Here is a 13,952-nt window from a genome sequence, read left to right as displayed (position 1 = left end):
ATGATGAAATAGTTTCCAATTATTGTTATTATGTCGTCATAGAATTTCAATTTCATTGAATATCACCCAGTCATTGATTAGGTATAATAGAAATAGTGTTTATATGTCTCAATGGGATAGTCAGGGGCTCAAGCTAATGAGCTTAAAAAAGGAGTCAATACACGGTTGCCACCTACCTTATTTTGCACTGTTATAAGTGGGTACAAAATGGTAGAAAATAGTGTGAATAATTGCAATATCTTGTATAAAGTGAGTTTCACAAAGTGATGCAACTTGGTGTAAATACAATGCTAAAGTAACCCAATATTGACATGCGATGTCAGTAACAACCCATAGAATCCACACTGGCAAAAAAAATGAAACCACAGATGTCCATGGCAGACTTATTTTTTACTTTTAAGCTGAAACATACTTCTTCTATATTGGGTTAAAGGACATCTACCACCAGGATGAAAGACTTTATGCAAATGAGCCTGAGGGGCCCTTTTGCATACAGTCTTTTATACTGGTTGTAGATGCCTTTTAAATAACACTACTAGAGGATAAGTATCAGGTGCACAGTAGTTTTGCTGCCCTGCTCTTTCCCCTTCACTAATTTAAAGGGGTGTGACAGACAGAATACAAGATCACAGCAACTAAAACTCCAGCAAAACAGAAGTTAAAAATTCCACTAATGATACATTTCCCCAAATGACAAAGTGTTATCAAAATAAAAACCTGAACACATATCATTCATAACCAAATGCTGCTAAAATTGCCAAAACGTCAATGACACAATTCATTGGGATTGGCTGTAAAATGTCTAAATTATGATATTTATTGATGTTTCTAGACATTAAACAATCTTTTGACGTATTTACGATAAAGCCAAGATTCACCAATCAAGTGTTTAGTACAGAGTTGAAAGACAGAAAGAATCAAAAGTTCATCAATCTGGAGAAGAATATTACAAATGGGGTGAGATAACAGATTTATTGTTTATTTTTATATGATCCTGTTATAACTGTACAACTCAACAAAAAGAATGGCACTTAAAGAGCAAGTGCTAATACCTTTAGCAATCATTTGTTATCAGTGAGACCCTGAAGGGGCAGGCAGTCGTGTAAAAACACACAGTAAAGTATTTAGTATAATCACCTCAATAGAAATCTGTTTCCACCATGGGTCCTATGTATTTATTCTATGGAATTGTTCATGTCAAGTAATTCTGTATTTTAATGAATATCACATGACAGACACAAAGGCGGTCATTTATCTTAGGTCTTTTTTTACCATTATATTTGCACCAAAATTAGTGACTTTTCTACTGGCCTATCTATATAAGTTGAGTAAGAGTGTTGCGCCTAATATATCTTTAAATTCCAGATGTGGGCATATAAAAAAGTCACAATTTTGGCACAAATAAATGCCTGTCCCAAGCAGGTGTAGGCAAAAGTTTAGAAGGGTTTTGCAGAAGAATTTGTGACTTTTGTGCAACTTATTTTAAAAAAGGGGCAAAAAAACAACAGGCATGTGATATATCAGGCATGTGTGTCTGCGCAGGGGCGTGACTACAGTGGTAGCAGGAACAGCAGCCGCTATGGGGCCCGCAGTATCAGGGGGCCCTGTCAGCTGACCTGACACTAAAGAATGGAGGATGTTCACCATTATATAAATATTATGCTGCATGTTGTACAGTATGATATTTATATAACATATATTTGTGTATATGCTGTTTCTGTCTATGGTCAGTGTATGGTATTTTATATGTGTGTATGTGGTGTGTACATTCTCTATATGTGTGTAAGAGTGTATAAATGTGTGTGCATGTGAAGAACTGTATGTGTATGTATATAGGTATATAAATGTGTGTGTGTATATGAGTGTAATATGTATATTTTTAAGCAGGAAGGGGGGCCCATTCAGAAATCTGCTATGGGGCCCTGCCTCTCCTAGTTACGCCCCTGTGTCTGCATATGTCTGTTGCATCTCTAAAATACATGAAACTAGTCCAAAACGCACAAATGTATTGACTAAATGTAAATGGCGCTCATTGTTTCATAACAGTTAGCTTATAGATGAATTACACAGAAATGACCCAAAGGCTATTCTACTATATGGATAGAGATCAACAGTCCTGATGTAAGAATAAATACCAATAGGATAACCCAATTACACAATGAATAGTCCCTATACTAAACAACACCAATATGTGCATGCAGGATCAAAAATATCAAAAATATGTAAAAATAGTATGTGAGCAAAATTTTAAACGTTTTTATAAAATAAGGATAAAAGAGAGAGGCTACATATGGGAGACAGTTGAAAAAACACCTGGCTTCTGCACAGTTTTAAGCCATACATTTTCTGCACTATGGGTCAGAGTATAACATATGCATTGGAAAGGTAGAATTCTTTACCCTGAATCTGAAGCAAAAATGAACATTTTTGTAAAACCCAGCTGAATCTACCACCTCCTTTAAGCGTTATAATCTGCATTTGGCATGTTGTAGAGAAATGCACTAAGATTATCATCATACTTTGAATTTTTTTCAGTCCATGTTCCATGATATTCCCAGTTCAATCTGTATGCTAATGAGGCAACTGGATTCTGGTGAAGGGAGTAATGGTCCAGGCAGGGATAGCAGTGCTCTGGTTCCTACATGACATTGATACACCAAATGCCTCATTAGCATATGGATTCATAAAGCAATGAAACACAAGGCAGAAATAATAAAAGGTATTAGTTTAATTCATAATTCATTTCTCTACAACATACTGCAGAAAGGATATAATGCTTAGGGAGGTGGTAGATTCCCTTTTGGTAGATATTGTATATTTATTTTTTAACCCTTAATCTTCTTCTTCCAGCTCAATGATATTTTAAGAAATTTGAAGGTGAAACAGATAGTTGTGCTTTCATTTCAGTAAGTATATGTCAAAGCAAAATATATTGTTTACTTGATATCTAGCTGTATAATATCTGTTAACTATTTCTGTTCAGAGTAGAATGTAAATAACGGTGTACTCGAGTATATACTCGAGTATAAGCCAGCCCGAGTATAAGCCGAGACCGCTAATTTTACCACCATAAACTGGGAAAAACTATTGACTCGAGTATAAGCCGAGGGTGGGAAATGCATTGGTCACAGACCCCCCCCAGTATATAGCCAGCCAGCCCCCTATAGTATACAGCCAGCCCAGCCAGCCCCCAGTAGTATACAGCTTGCCCCCAGTAGTATACAGCTGCCCTTAGTAGTATACAGCCTGCCCCCAGTAGTATACAGCCTGCCCCCAGCAGTATACAGCTTGCCCCCAGTATTATACAGTTTGCCCCCACTAGTATACAGCCTGCCCCCAGTGGTATACAGCCAGCCCCCTGTGGTATACAGCCAGCCCCCTGTGGTATAAAGCCTGCCCCCAGTAGTATACAGCTTGCCCTCAGCATTAAAAAAAAAACTTATATACTCACCCTCCGGTGGCCCCGATGTGCAGCGCTGCTCCCCCGATGTCCGCGACGCTTGTCTTCAGGCTTCCGCGTCCATCTTCTTTCTTCTGCTGGGCGCCGCCATGTCTTTCCCCCGGGCGGCACGTCATACTAGGTGCCGCCCGGGAGAGAGCAATGGCGGCGCCCAGCAGAAGAAAGAAGACGGGCGCGGAGGCCTGAAGACAAGCGGCGCGGACATCGGGGGAGCAGCGCTGCACATCGGGGCCACCGGAGGGTGAGTATATAAGTTTATTATTTTTCAAGTATTTTTTTACTCTTGACTCGTGTATAAGCCGTGGGGGCGGTTTTCAGCACATTTTTTGTGCTGAAAAACTCGGCTTATACACGAGTATATACAGTAATCCTCCCATGAATTCCATTCCCTTTAGGTCTTAGTGTTATCCAATATCCTAACCATAATTGTCGTTAATTTGCATATATAAATGTCACCCAAAGTTTTGATCAGGTTGCATTGAAATCAAGGTTGGTTAACCAATCTGTCCTATTTAGAGTAAAAGGCAATCATACTTTCTTTTGCCATATGTCATATGTTTCAGATTATCAAAAAATAACAATTCTATTATGTTAATTTCTTCTATTTTACAGAGAGGGATCAGTGGTCGGCTTAGTAGAAACCACTTTTGCTTCTTCAATCACATCGTATGAAGCAGTGACTCAAGAGATTGTGAACAATCAAAATAAGCTTAGCAGCCAGAATCTCATTTTGGACCCTCAGTCTCTTTGTGAGTGACTTATATTGGTAGTCAACTTTAATTTCAGATGTATAATATGTATTCACATAAAACACCATAGCCAATGGAACACTTTGTATCCACATCCTATTGGTGAAGAATACCCTCTGAAGAGCCTGAGTTCTTTATGTTACCCCATTTATTGCATTATTTTTGTGTTGCAAAAATTATCTGGAAAATGTTTAAGAGTGAAGACACACAGTTTCTGAAGCAGAATGTCTGCTCTAGTACAAGTTGACACATAATATAACATAAAGCAATGACATGTTATGTGTTTGTCTGTGGGTCCCAAGCCTCTTGCTTTGAAAACTGCAATGAGTGCAATGCATCTTTCTCTACTCCAGCAAATAGAAGAAGATACTAAATGAGGGACTTGCAATTGAGTTTTCTAAACCAGACTAGACTTAAAGTGCATCTCTGATTTTTTTTTTTCTATTTTTTTCCCTTGATTAATATATAAAGAGCTATTGTCATTTAGAACAACTTTACTCATAATTACCTATGTCCAGCAGTTTCTTACCTATACTCGTAAGTTTAGCCTATTCCTGTAGTCTCCCCTGGCTCTGCTGATTATCTCTGTGAGACCATAGCATACAGATCTGGCTCCACAGAGGGGATGGACTGCTGCTCCCTGCTTACTCTGGAGGTGGGAGAGGGAGGTCTTGGGATGCTCTCTGTGTGTAGCTAGCAGGAGAGCTTGGTCTGTGAAGAACTGTGGATGCAGAAGTCTTCCACATATGATAGTGATGTAGAAAGTCTCCCCTGTTCCCTCCTTCCCAGTCTGTGCTTCTGCAGAATTTTCTTAGTCTCTCTGCATCTTTAGCAGTGTCTGAGACTGCCCTGGAGCTGCCCCATCTTCTGCTCTCCAGACACTATTTAAGCAGCAGGGACGTTGTTAAAGGGGTTGTCCGAGTTCTTTAAAAAAAGCTAAAAGTGGCCGGGACAGGGCTGCTTAAAAAAAATAAAGATGTACTTACCTCCCGGTGCCCTCCCGTATCCAGCGCTGCTGTCGCTCCGGTCCGGGCGCCATGTAAACAAACATGGCCGCCGGAGCAGCGCTGGATTCAGCTTCCGGCCGGCCGTGGCCGGGCACGCCTATCCGTCCCTATACACACATTGTGTATGGGGGCCGGAAGGTTGTCGGGTCTGGCCGGAACTGATTCCAGCGCCGCTCCGGCGGCCATGTTTGTTTACATGGCGCCCGGACCGGAGCGACAGCAGCGCTGGATACGGGAGGGCACCGGGAGGTAAGTACATCTTTATTTTTTTTAAGCAGCCCTGTCCCGGCCACTTTTAGCTTTTTTTAAAGAACTCGGACAACCCCTTTAACCGTATGTGCACACACAGAACAGACAATAAACTTCATGTCACATCAATATCAATAGTAAAATAATACCAGCTTACCACTCCTTGAGCAAATCCTCAAATACGTAGAAATACAAATACAACCCACTGAAGTTATTCATATGGCAACAGAAAAAATGTTTTTCAAAAATACAATAGGGTTTTGAAGAATTTTTCTCCTGGTTTTGGATGAGTTAAATTTGTAGGAGGCCAATTACATGTGTTAATCATGAAAGTTGTTTAAATATTGACCAGGCTTACACTTATGTTTGGGATCCACTCTTTCATTGGGGGTGCTCAAGAGACATGCAAAAAATAGCCAATACCCCCATTATGTCCAAGCCATTTAGACCTTTAGGACCAGGCCTGATTTTTAAAATTTGCCCTGATAGGAGGTTATAACTTTGTGCCGCTTTACACACATTGTACTTCAAAGTAATAGAAACACATTGTACTTCAAAGTAATAGAAACATTTTGATGATATATTTTGTTTTTAGTCATGAAAAAAATTGAAATTTGGCAAAAATTTCTAAAAATTATTCATTTTCAAGTTCAAAATGTTCTGCTTTTCAGGCAGATAGTCATAGCGACCAAGTAGCTTTATAACTAACATTTCCCAAACGTCAGCTTTATATCGGCACAGGGTTTTATGCATCCTCTCTCTTTTCTAAGTTGTTAGGAGGTTCAGAATTTTGGGTGCAATTTTTGTCATTTTTATGAAAATCACCAAAACCCTTATTTAGAGGCACCTGTTCAGGTTTAAGTGACTTTAAGAGGCCTAAATAACAGTAAAACCCCATAAATCACGCCATTTTAGAAGCTACACCCTTCAATGTGTAAAAAATCAACTTTAAGAAGTGTGTTAACCCTTTAGATGCTACACAGGGGTTAAAACACAATGGAGGTGTAATTTATGAGCTGTAATTTTTTTTAGACAATATATTAATTTTGGCCAAAAATTAAACTGTTACAAAGTATTAAATGACGAAAAACTCCACAAAGTTTCCCGAGTATAAGGATGCCCCATATGTGTTGGTAAACCGCTGTTTGGTCGCACAACCGGGGATAGAACGGAAGAAAGCGCCATTCAGAGCAGATCTGCATTGTCACATTTTACAGGCTACAAAATGTTTATTTTTTTGTAATTTGGACATATGGGGGATTATTTTTTTTATGGATGAGATCCACTTTTCAGGTACATCATTTACAGAGGGTTCAATAGCTAATAATCAGATTTTATTAACTCTTTCATGGTGATGGTTAAAAGAAATAATTAATTCTTCTTTATGGTTTTTAGCATTTTTTTTCCCTGGACGCTCACCGTAACATAAAAATAATGTGTTATCTTTATTCTATGGGTCATCACGATTACGGCGTTACCACATTTATATGGCTTTTTTGTGGTTAACTTGTTTTTCTGAATATAGAACTCATTTTGTGAGAAATTTGCTTGTTTTTGCATCATCATGTAACAATGGGCAGAATATTTATATTTTTTTGTTTACAGAGCTGGTTTAGAGCTTATTTTTTGTGGGACAAGTTGTACTTTTTTTTGGTATCATGTTGGGGTAAATTTAACTTTTTGATCACTTTTTATGCGCTTTTTATGCAGTCAAAATGTGAAAAATTGTGTTTTTTTTTACGGTGTTCACTGTACTGGTTTAGTGACAATTTTATTTTATTGTATGGGTTGTTACAGACATTGTGATACCCTACATGTTGTTTTTTTTGGTGATTTTCACTTTTTTATGTTTTATTTGATTACTGCATGGAAAGGGACTTTGGGAGACTTTTATTCTTTTTTAATAATTTTTTTTAATTTCACTTTTATTTTTTAACTTTTTTTTACTGTGATCATTTAATCACTTGTTCATTGTAATATACTGCAATACTAATGTATTGCAGCATATTACATAGTCAGCCTATGCATTCTGCATAGGCTGACAGCTGCACTGTTAGATCGTGCACGACTCAAAACAGGCAGCTACTATCGGACCTCATCGGACCTCAGGGTTGCCATGGAAACGATTGGCACCTCCATGCCCTGCACGGAGGGTGGTGATCGTCGCGCCGATGCACCATAGACGCCACGGTCACTATGACCGCGGCGTCTATAGGGTTAAACAGCCAGGATCGTGATCCTGGCTGTTACAGCGGGCTACCGTGTTCTGCCGGGATCCTGCAGCGATTGCACGGGCTCAGCTTCTGAGCTCGGGTGATCGACATGACGTGATACTATGTCAAGGTGCACAAACGACCCACATCCTATGACGTAGTATCATGTCAAGGTGCGGAAAGGGGATACAACTTTAGTCTTACAATGAAGTCAATACAATCTACAACCTAATCTGTCTTACTGAACTGAATCTGTCTTACTGAACAGTACAGACACTACACGGATGGGCCCAGTGTGTCCACTGGTTTCCTGTCTCCTTCCAAATACAATTTAAACTAATCTCCCTCATCAAGAAAATTCTCCCTCCCTCCCTCCCTCCCTCATCAAGAAAACAGTACTGCCTCTCCCTACCTCTCCTCTCTCATCTCAGTCTATCGCCCAACCTGTGCTCTTATTATTATTATTTTCTTCTTAAATTTGAGCCTCCCACTCACGTCTCTAGGACTTCTCCTGAGTTGCAGCAATTTTTTGCAATGCCCTATTACAGACCCAACCTCCAAAGCTTCAGAGAGGCTCTCAAAACCAATCTCTTCAGGCAGGCCTATCAAATTCCCTAACTACAGTACATGAAATTTTAACTTTTTTTTTTTTAACCCATCCTTTGATCTCTTCCAATCTGTTATCCTGCAAGCACTGCAAACCAACCTACAGGCTCCTCTACAGTCCTATTCACCTTGGACTTATTATGTATTTATTAAATTATTTTTTTCTCTTATAAAGAATGGCTGGATCATTATACAAGCTCTTATACCTCTTGTTTCCCCCCTTTCTCCTCATACATTGTAAGCAATCCTTTGCAAACAGGAACCTCACACCTATTGTTCCACTATGGTTACCTAAATCATAAAACTGTATCTTTTAAGGATGTTTGCTGAGGTTTAAAAACAGAGGTACAGAAGTACAGACCTGTATTGCACCTGCAAAATAGCTGGCATCAGCCCATTGATATCAAGTACATTTAACATCCTAAAGAATTTGATTTTATGATACACCAATTACCTTATTTATTATATGTCTATAATAATGGAGAAAAAATGAAGTGATTCTTTAAAAAAAATTTTTTTTTTCCAGATACAAGCCCACAAACACCCGACTCGCCAGCACCGGGAAGTTCTGTTCCAGGTTATGGAGTTGCAATTATTGTCATGTGTATCCTACTGATATTGGCTATTCCTCTTATTATAGTCTTGGTGAGTTCCCACATCTTTAGGCAGAATTGACATGTATGTCTAACAAACAATTTTTGTTTAATGATTTTCTTATATTTTGGAGGGGATTTATCACAGTCAGGAGTTGCAACTACTCTAAAATCTGCATGGTTTGGGCAGGGAGGAGGAGGGGCGTTGGCTCATACTAGCGTAGGCTAGGGAGCAATTCTACACCAGATCGAAAATTGAAAAGGATGACTGTGAAAGGTTTGAAATGTCTTGTGCCAAGTGTATAAATTGTTTTAGACACTTGAACGACTTGTATTCCACCTGCACGTGGCTTTTCTCAATAGGAGTGTGGCTTGCATGCTAACATGCCAAAAATGTGGTATATTTTTATGACAAACTAAGCCAAAATATAGGAGGTATTAGAGCAAGTTGTCTGAAATATAAAATGGATTGGGTTATTAGAAAAATTGGCGGATTTGACATAAGACTAAAAACTAATGAAAGTGCCCCAATACTGTCTTTGATAAATATGATGTAGTTGAAAACCATCTTTTATATCATTTAGACCGGTAAGTCTGCCATTTTCTGTTTTCTACTACGCAAGGGATTTCAGTTATATGAAATAAACATAGAGCCCTGGAATAGTTACCAGACAACACTGTAGAAGTACAGACATTGCAAATCATCTCAGGGAAAAAATGCATCCAAGACTTTACCTTTCTTCTGTCTATTTTTATTGTACGGCAATTTTAAATGTTGTTCAGAAGAATACCTTATTCTTTTTTTTTCTCATCACTAGGCTTTAAAAACAACTTTGTGTCAGAAGCTTTCCAATGCTTGCTCTCTTAAGCCACCATATAAGCGATATAGTGAAGTCAATGTTGCATCTCTCTTCAGCAATTACAGGGTAAGAACGACTTTGTGGTTTTACTCAATTCAAAGCCCGACACTCCTCAACTCCGTGGGTCATTGAATTGCAAAATAAGTTTTATCGCAAAATTTTAAACATTTACATGACCTAGGGTGGATTCACACTAACATGCATTCAGTGGGGCACATTTACTAAGGGTGTGCAGCCACAAATCCGTCGGGTTTTTCCCGAATATTTCCGCTTTGCGCTGTATTTCACGGGATTGTGCCGCACGCGATCGATTTTTGGCGCAATCGCGCCGACTTTCACGCGACAGAAATCGGGGGCATGGCCACCGGACAACCCGAATGATTCGGAAAAACCGCGGAATTTAAAAAGCCATTTGTGTCGCAAGATCAAGCACTCACATACACCAGAAAAAAGCAGGTGAACTCCGGCGAACCTCGGCGCAGCAGCGACACCTGGTGAATATCGGTGCACGGACCTTAGTGAATCCCGGCAGAACCCGAATCAGCGTAGGAGAACCCGCCGCTGGATCGCGACTGGACCGGGTAAGTAAATGTGCCCCCAGTGTGTCCATTGCACATCCACTGCACGGTGAAAACCAAACAAACCTCGAAAAAAGCCCTAAGGTGGGCTACAAGAGAATGTATGCAGCCTGTGGAAATGGATTCTACAGAATGCAAACCTTGCACTGGGACGGGAGTCAGTCCTGCAGTTGGGCCAAAAGAAAGAAAGTTCTGGCATCATATTTTATTCCCAGTTCATGGGATCAGGCCAACATACAGGCCCATTTTCACAAGTTTCGCCTGTTTGCTAGCATACAGCCTTAGAGGGGGTCTTTGCCACCCATAAGGCAATATGCATTATTGCAAGGTTTATTTGATTGAATTAAGGGATTTTGCTGATGAATTTGGTAGTTCACAGTCAGGTTTTATGCAACCTGCATATGTCTGCTTGTTTAACCAGCATGAACACTGAACAAATAAACTATTCCGCATTCCTTAAATTTTGGAGGAGCCATAGCAGTGATTCTCTATGATTGGAGAACAAGAGACCATCTGCTGTCTTTTTACCCACCTCTAGACCATGAATATGCAATCCCTCCAAAATTGTGTAAGACTATGATGGGACAAACACATATTTGTCTTTCAAGTGACTTCCCTGTGCCCGTCCCAGTCAGTATTCCAGAATAAAATATTTAATTCTCATCAGTTAATTATTTAACATTTTTGTTCTTTCTTCTCTAGACTCATTCTTACGAAGTAGCCCATTAATTCTTTCAAAGGAAAAAAAACACACAAGCGTTGTCTGAGGAGCCATTTGTTTTACGTACAACATCTACCAGAATACATTGGAGAACAATTCTAGTAATAAAGAAGAGGATTTCATGAACAAATTATCAACATTTACCTTATTTGCATTTTATAGCTAACGTCAGACACTTTCCATATCTGTAGAATGAGCTTGTATCATACGTGCAATTTTCAAGTTTTTTTTTCAAAATACTGTATTAAGGGACTTGACAGTTAATGTATATGATAATAAGGTTAAGTAATATCGTTAACTAAAAGAAAGTACTTGCACTCCTAGAGGAGCCTTAGGGGTCAGACAATTTTTACAAGGTCAAAAATTGGTGGACATTTTGCCTCAGTATTTTAAAATCTTTGATAAGTTCCATTGTTGGTTTTAGCTTACAAATATTGATTCAAAATATTAACCTTATACTTGCCATGTGAATTAAAGATTGTGGGCTGCTCTATCAGTTTCTCATCAGCAGGCTCTGATTTTCTGATTTGCATCAATGCTGCAAATGTATAAGGTTTAGCTATAGTCTACTGCTACTCCCCCAATGGAGTCTGAGTTTCAGTAGGTCTATTATTGTTACAATAAAAAAGGTAACTGTATTGGCTAAGACAGTAAGATTTATAAATCAATTTTTATCTTTTTCTAAATACTATTTGGAATTCTCCTAATAGTAATAGGTTTTGGGTTCATGCTCTTAAAAAGTGTTCTGTATGTGCTTAGATCATAAGATATAATATAATATATTGTTACTATGGGTAACTCAATTACAGAAATACTCCACCATGATTTCTCACCCTATATGTTGACTGAAGTCAGAAGGGTTTCAGATGAAGAAATATGTGGAGATATTTAAGAAAGATTTTTGTTATGCTAAAATATTTATTATATTTTTCTTTTGTAAAATTCTTTGTTTTAACAAATAGACGGCCATATGCAGTTTCCATTTTGTAAAAAGTTAAATACAGGTCTTTCACTTTAGTGTATGTAAGGGTAAGGAAACAGGATGCAATTTAACTTAATGTTTCATCATATGGAGCCATGTACTTGGCAAAATCAATTAAGGAGGGTTGTCCCATTTTTACAAGTTATTCCCTATACACAGGTTAAGTGATAACAGTAATTGGTGAGGATCTGCTAGGATCCCTCACGATCATGAAAATGTGGATAAGATTCTCACTAAATGCAGAATAAGCATGGACTCTACAGCTCCATTTACTGAGTGCTGGATAAACATAGAATTGAAGTACATTTGGTCTGCAAAAAGTTTATGCAACTTCTGCTTTTGGTGTAAATTTAAAATTAAAAAAATTAGTTCCCAATATTTCCCAATTTGTTTGAATTATATTGGAGATTAAGTCCAAAGGTGGCACGCCTTACCAATTCATATCTTCTCTCAAATTCCCCTAGAATCTGGACCTCGCTCTCCAATTTATACTCATACCACATGCCCAAAACATTTTCTTCCGTATATATACTACAGCTCACCAAAAATGTTTCTTATATTGAAGCATAAACCTCCATCCTCCAAATAGGTTGTAATGGGCGTCAATACCAATTGTTGGTACAAATATACGGCTGCATTATAATAAATCTTATAATAATTTGTATATAAGGCTAATCTCCAATTACAACTAAAAGACTAATGCACCCCTTAACACCTATTGATGTATATATTTGTTTCTAATACCCCAGTTGTATGCATATGTTTATGTCAATATATAATTTGCTATTGTTTAAAGTATTATCTACATGACATTGGGATCTTATGTTATTTTTATATTATACATTGTTACACATTCAATTTGATTTAAAAAATTTAATAAAATGTTTTAAAAAGAAAAGCCACTGGAATACAGCTGTAATTTGAGAATGTGGGCCCACATTATTATACATTGTATCTGTAACGAGAAGATAACCCTATGATGTTTTTTTTGAGAATATATCAGATACCTAAACCGCAAATGCTAACATTTCCATAATCATAATGATCAGTTACCTTCATCTAACAATGTTCAAAAGGCTATACAATGCCCAGTTTGGGCCAAAAAGATGTTACAGGAAAGGAGCAGGACGCAAACATAGCACCTCCAAAAAAAGACATGTAACAATAAACGCAATTAAGTTCTGTGGAGAATAACAGTCAAATGAAAGTTTTGAAAAAAGGTCTAAACTTTGTACCTTTGTGCAATTTTTACCTATACAACATGATAAGGGAAGTAAACAGATTTATTTGCTTTTTACCAGTAAAAATACACTTTTCTTGCAATTTATTATTTAGTAGGGTGCAAGTCCTCTGTTGTGGTAAGGGAGTTTGGAGCTGTTGGATTTGTTCGTTTAGTAACAATGGATGAAATTTTTCTCTTTTTTCAGTAAACCTCTTGGTATCATATCCTCAGAAAGGTAGTTCTGTAAAGTGGTTGCATCTCACCAAACCCTCATTCTGGTAGTCTCCAATTTTTCTTTTTAAAGAATTTTTAAAGAAAAAAAACATATAGCAATTGGATCACATGGGGCATATTTACTAAGGTCCTTGCAGCTGTTTTCTGTCTGACTTTGCATGTTCTTTTTGGTGCAGACTACTTGCACAAGTTTTTAAGAAGTGTCTGAGACACATTTGTGGCACACTTTGCATTATACAAAGGCAAACAAACTTTTAGTGGAGTTTGCACTACTCTTAGTTTCAATTCCAACACCAAGTCTTTTGCTTAATATAATTATTAATTAATAATAAAGTATTAATTTTTTTCAACCCCCATTTCCTACCCATCTACCCCCCCCCCCTCCCTACCCTGTTAGGCATCGGTAGGAAAAGAGAAAAAATAAATAAAATAATTCTTACATTACACTCTCCATGAGAACCAACGATCGGGCTCCTTC

At 38.1% G+C, this 13,952-nt stretch overlaps 1 protein-coding gene across 1 annotated transcript in view; it reads left to right on the top strand.

The window, feature by feature from the left end:
- Positions 1-12,036, top strand: part of LOC140125666 (uncharacterized) — a 29,403-nt gene extending 17,367 nt beyond the window's left edge. The window contains exons 8-13 of the mRNA XM_072144534.1: positions 833-957; positions 2,851-2,906; positions 4,073-4,209; positions 8,811-8,929; positions 9,696-9,803; positions 11,018-12,036. Of these exons, the coding sequence (XP_072000635.1) occupies positions 833-957; positions 2,851-2,906; positions 4,073-4,209; positions 8,811-8,929; positions 9,696-9,803; positions 11,018-11,044 (572 nt within the window). The 3' untranslated portion in view covers positions 11,045-12,036. The remainder of the gene's footprint in view (positions 1-832; positions 958-2,850; positions 2,907-4,072; positions 4,210-8,810; positions 8,930-9,695; positions 9,804-11,017) is intronic.
- Positions 12,037-13,952: the final 1,916 nt, after the last annotated feature.

This window comes from Engystomops pustulosus, chromosome 4 (assembly GCF_040894005.1).
Source record: "Engystomops pustulosus chromosome 4, aEngPut4.maternal, whole genome shotgun sequence".
In the NCBI taxonomy this organism is placed as follows: Eukaryota; Metazoa; Chordata; class Amphibia; order Anura; family Leptodactylidae; genus Engystomops; species Engystomops pustulosus.
This window is presented reverse-complemented; position numbering and strand designations above follow the sequence as displayed.